We start from the raw sequence: 6,000 nt of genomic DNA on the forward strand, positions 1-6,000 counted from the left end.
CTGCTGTTCCTTCAGGTCTTATCCTCCAGTCACATCCAGAGCTGAACTCACTATTCTGCTGTTCCTTCAGGTCTTATCCTCCAGTCACATCCAGAGCTGCACTCACTATTCTGCTGTTCCTTCATGTCTTATCCTCCAGTCACATCCAGAGCTGCACTCACTGTTCTGCTGTTACATCGTGTCTTCTCCTCCAGAGCTGCACTCACTATTCTGCTGTTCCTTCAGGTCTTATCCTCCAGTCACATCCAGAGCTGCACTCACTGTTCTGCTGTTACATCGTGTCTTCTCCTCCAGAGCTGCACTCACTATTCTGCTGTTCCTACATGTCTTCTCCTCCAGAGCTGCACTCACTATTCTGCTGTTCCTTCATGTCTTCTCCTCCAGAGCTGCACTCACTATTCTGCTGTTCCTTCATGTCTTATACTCCAGTCACCTCCAGAGCTGCACTCACTATTCTGCTGTTCCTTCAGGTCTTATCCTCCAGTCACATCCAGAGCTGCACTCACTGTTCTGCTGTTACATCGTGTCTTCTCCTCCAGAGCTCCACTCACTATTCTGCTGTTCCTTCAGGTCTTATCCTCCAGTCACATCCAGAGCTGAACTCACTATTCTGCTGTTCCTTCAGGTCTTATCCTCCAGTCACCTCCAGAGCTGCAGTCACAGTTCTGCTGTTACATCGTGTCTTCTCCTCCAGAGCTGCACTCACTATTCTGCTGTTCCTTCAGGTCTTATCCTCCAGTCACATCCAGAGCTGAACTCACTATTCTGCTGTTCCTTCAGGTCTTATCCTCCAGTCACATCCAGAGCTGCACTCACTATTCTGCTGTTCCTTCAGGTCTTATACTCCAGTCACCTCCAGAGCTGCACTCACTATTCTGCTGTTCCTTCAGGTCTTATACTCCAGTCACATCCAGAGCTGCAGTCACTGTTCTGCTGTTACATCATGTTTTCTCCTCCAGAGCTGCACTCACTATTCTGCTGTTCCTTCATGTCTTATACTCCAGTCACCTCCAGAGCTGCACTCACTATTCTGCTGTTACATCATGTCTTATACTCCAGTCACATCCAGAGCTGCAGTCACTGTTCTGCTGTTACATTGTGTCTTCTCCTCCAGTCTCCTCCAGAGCTGCAGTCACTATTCTGCTGTTATATGGTGTCTTGTCCTCCAGTCACCTCCAGAGCTGCACTCACTATTCTGCTGTTCTTTCATGTCTTCTCCAGTCACCAGCAAAGCTACAGTCACTGTTCTGCTGTTACATTGTGTCTTCTCCTCCACAGCTGCACTCACTATTCTGCTGTTCCTTCATGTCTTCTCCTCCAGTCACCTCCAGAGCTGCACTCACTATTCTGCTGTTCCTTCATGTCTTATACTCCAGTCACCTCCAGAGCTGCCCTCATTATTCTGCTGTTACATCGTGTCTTCTCCTCCAGATCTGCACTCACTATTCTGCTGTTCCTTCATGTCTTCTCCACAGCTGCAGTCTGTTTTTCTGTACATTGTCTTCTCCTCCAGTCACCTCCAGAGCTGCAGTCACTGTTCTGCTGTTCCTTCATGTCTTCTCCTCCAGTCTCCTCCAGATCTGCACTCACTATTCTGCTGTAACTTCATGTCTTCCCCTCCAGTCACCTCCAGAGCTGCAATTAATGTTTCTTCTTTCCTGGGCCCACAGAGCAGTGCACCATGGGAACTCAGAATGCAGGGACTTGGTTATTCCTGAGCTGTTTGGTCAGATGTAGTGATACATTGATCTCTGTGGTTGCAGCTTTGGAAGTGACTGGAGTGTAAGGATCCAGTTACAATGTCTTACAGTTCACTGATGAGCAGGACATCCTGCCGGTCAGGAGGAGCCGGGGGTAAAGAGCAATAAGCAGGATGATATCGGGGTGAGCGAGATCCGGGCCCCACACTAATCCCAGGAGCTCAGGGGGCCACAGCTCCCGCTACCACTGCGGCATATTATCTGTTCGGTGTGCACAGCTCCTAGTTCTGGCAACAATTAGATTTGAACCCATATTCTTGCACAGCAGGCAGATCTGCCATTCAGGAGTCTAAGAAAGCTGTATGAGAGCCTCCATACTGATGGTTTCCCAGCAATAAACCCACAGTCTCTGTGGACGCTGTGCTGTCATCCACATTGTTGTCGTCTACGGATGGAGATACATCACATTACTGATCCTGAGTTACATCCTGTATTATACTCCAGAGCTGCACTCACTATTCTGCTGGTGCAGTCACTGTGTACATACATTACATTACTGATCCTGAGTTACATCCTGTATTATACTCCAGAGCTGCACTCACTATTCTGCTGGTGCAGTCACTGTGTACATACATTACATTACTGATCCTGAGTTACATCCTGTATTATACTCCAGAGCTGCACTCACTATTCTGCTGGTGCAGTCACTGTGTACATACATTACATTACTGATCCTGAGTTACATCCTGTATTATACCCCAGAGCTGCACTCACTATTCTGCTGGTGCAGTCATTGTGTACATACATCACATTACTGATCCTGAGTTACATCCTGTATTATACTCCAGAGCTGCACTCACTATTCTGCTGGTGCAGTCACTGTGTACATACATTACATTAATGATCCTGAGTTACATCCTGTATTATACCCCAGAGCTGCACTCACTATTCTGCTGGTGCAGTCACTGCGTACATACATTACTGATCCTGAGTTACATCCTGTATTATACTCCAGAGCTGCACTCACTATTCTGCTGGTGCAGTCACTGTGTACATACATTACATTACTGATCCTGAGTTACATCCTGTATTATACTCCAGAGCTGCACTCACTATTCTGCTGGTGCAGTCACTGTGCACATACATTACATTACTGATCCTGAGTTACATCGTGTATTATACTCCAGAGCTGCACTCACTATTCTGCTGGTGCAGTCACTGTGTACATACATTACATTAATGATCCTGAGTTACATCCTGTATTATACCCCAGAGCTGCACTCACTATTCTGCTGGTGCAGTCACTGCGTACATACATTACTGATCCTGAGTTACATCCTGTATTATACTCCAGAGCTGCACTCACTATTCTGCTGGTGCAGTCACTGTGTACATACATTACATTACTGATCCTGAGTTACATCCTGTATTATACCCCAGAGCTGCACTCACTATTCTGCATGTGTACAGACACTGACTGAGCCCCTATATTTCGTGATGTTGGTTTCTTTCTGTCTGCAGACACTATACAAGCTGTGACTGCCGGAGACTAAATCCATAAGACTGTGGAATGTGAGTGCAGCTCTGGAGTATAATACAGGCTGCTGAGTCTGTACTTGGCAGTCAGGAGGGGCTGATGGCATTTTCTGTGTTGAGTAGATAGTTATTTTGAGCTGATCTGATCCGGTTCCCTGTTTTTGGTCGGCGTCTCTGGTATCTCGCCTGTGATGAGACTTCTGACCGTCCTTGTATTTCAGGTACTTTCCGCTGCACGTTCTGCCAGACGGAAGTGGAGGAGGACGAGTCTGCGATGCCCAAGAAGGACGCGAGGACCCTGGTGGCCCGATTCAATGATCAGATACAACCGATCTACGCCCTCCTCCGAGAGACAGAGGATATCAACCTGGCCTACGAGATCCTGGAGCCCGAGCCCACCGAAATCCCATCCCTCAAACAAAGGTGCCTGAGCCTCAGACCCTGCGCAGCCAGACACAACATCCCATAATGCCAGCCTAGCCTCAGTCTGTGACAGTAATGAGTGCAGCTCTGGAGGATAATGCAGGATGTAGCTCAGGATCAGTAATGTATGTACACAGTGACTGCACCAGCAGAATAGTGAGTGCAGCTCTGGGGTATAATACAGGATGTAACTCAGGATCAGTAATGTAATGCATGTACACAGTGACTGCACCAGCAGAATACTGAGTGCAGCTCTGGGGTATAATACAGGATGTAACTCAGGATCAGTAATGTATGTACACAGTGACTGCACCAGCAGAATAGTGAGTGCAGCTCTGGGGTATAATACAGGATGTAACTCAGGATCAGTAATGTAATGTATGTACACAGTGACTGCACCAGCAGAATAGTGAGTGCAGCTCTGGAGTATAATACAGGAGGTAACTCAGGATCAGTAATGTATGTACACAGTGACTGCACCAGCAGAATAGTGAGTGCAGCTCTGGGGTATAATACAGGATGTAACTCAGGATCAGTAATGTAATGTATGTACACAGTGACTGCACCAGCAGAATAGTGAGTGCAGCTCTGGAGTATAATACAGGATGTAACTCGGGATCAGTAATGTAATGTATGTACACAGTGACTGCACCAGCAGAATAGTGAGTGCAGCTCTGGAGTATAATACAGGATGTAACTCGGGATCAGTAATGTATGTACACAGTGACTGCACCAGCAGAATAGTGAGTGCAGCTCTGGAGTATAATACAGGATGTAACTCGGGATCAGTAATGCAATGTATGTACACAGTGACTGCACCAGCAGAATAGTGAGCGCAGCTCTGGAGTATAATGCAGGATGTAACTCGGGATCAGTAATGTAATGTATGTACACAGTGACTGCACCAGCAGAATAGTGAGTGCAGCTCTGGAGTATAATGCAGGATGTAACTCAGGATCAGTAATGTAATGTATGTACACAGTGACTGCACCAGCAGAATAGTGAGTGCAGCTCTGGAGTATAATACAGGAGGTAACTCAGGATCAGTAATGTATGTACACAGTGACTGCACCAGCAGAATAGTGAGTGCAGCTCTGGGGTATAATACAGGATGTAACTCAGGATCAGTAATGTAATGTATGTACACAGTGACTGCACCAGCAGAATAGTGAGTGCAGCTCTGGAGTATAATGCAGGATGTAACTCAGGATCAGTAATGTAATGTATGTACACAGTGACTGCACCAGCAGAATAGTGAGTGCAGCTCTGGAGTATAATGCAGGATGTAACTCGGGATCAGTAATGTAATGTATGTACACAGTGACTGCACCAGCAGAATAGTGAGTGCAGCTCTGGAGTATAATACAGGATGTAACTCGGGATCAGTAATGCAATGTATGTACACAGTGACTGCACCAGCAGAATAGTGAGTGCAGCTCTGGAGTATAATACAGGATGTAACTCGGGATCAGTAATGTAATGTATGTACACAGTGACTGCACCAGCAGAATAGTGAGTGCAGCTCTGGAGTATAATACAGGATGTAACTCGGGATCAGTAATGCAATGTATGTACACAGTGACTGCACCAGCAGAATAGTGAGCGCAGCTCTGGAGTATAATGCAGGATGTAACTCAGGATCAGTAATGTAATGTATGTACACAGTGACTGCACCAGCAGAATAGTGAGTGCAGCTCTGGGGTATAATACAGGATGTAACTCGGGATCAGTAATGCAATGTATGTACACAGTGACTGCACCAGCAGAATAGTGAGCGCAGCTCTGGAGTATAATGCAGGATGTAACTCAGGATCAATAATGCAATGTATGTACACAGTGACTGCACCAGCAGAATAGTGAGCGCAGCTCTGGAGTATAATGCAGGATGTAACTCAGGATCAGTAATGTAATGTATGTACACAGTGACTGCACCAGCAGAATAGTGAGTGCAGCTCTGGAGTATAATGCAGGATGTAACTCAGGATCAGTAGTGTAATGTATGTACACAGTGACTGCACCAGCAGAATAGTGAGTGCAGCTCTGGGGTATAATGCCGGGTGTATACGTGCATTGGTGTCGGTGTGTCCTGCGGTGTCTTCTCTTTCTGGTTCCCGCTTTTCTTGCTTTCTTATATCTGTTGCTCCAATAACTCAGATCCTAGAACTTTGCACTTAGGGAGCAGCTGATTCCTGTGCGTGGATCCGCTCTTCTCTGTAGGTTGCGCAGGTGGAGGGGGCGGTAATTTCCATTTCCCCGGAGATTTCATCTCGCTGCTGTCTCCGGTGCGGCTGATTGAATCATTATGTGTCTCCATATAAATCATCTGTGTTTTGCAGCAAGG

General features: G+C 46.6%; 1 protein-coding gene across 1 annotated transcript in view; it reads left to right on the forward strand.

The window, feature by feature from the left end:
- Positions 1–6,000, forward strand: part of GTF2E1 (general transcription factor IIE subunit 1) — a 43,903-nt gene that overhangs the window by 32,308 nt on the left and 5,595 nt on the right. Inside the window, exons 3-4 of the mRNA XM_069760477.1 lie at positions 3,458–3,659; positions 5,996–6,000. The exon at positions 5,996–6,000 is cut by the window's right edge and continues 225 nt beyond it. Of these exons, the coding sequence (XP_069616578.1) occupies positions 3,458–3,659; positions 5,996–6,000 (207 nt within the window). The remainder of the gene's footprint in view (positions 1–3,457; positions 3,660–5,995) is intronic.

This window comes from Ranitomeya imitator, chromosome 3 (assembly GCF_032444005.1).
Source record: "Ranitomeya imitator isolate aRanImi1 chromosome 3, aRanImi1.pri, whole genome shotgun sequence".
Lineage (NCBI taxonomy): Eukaryota > Metazoa > Chordata > Amphibia > Anura > Dendrobatidae > Ranitomeya > Ranitomeya imitator.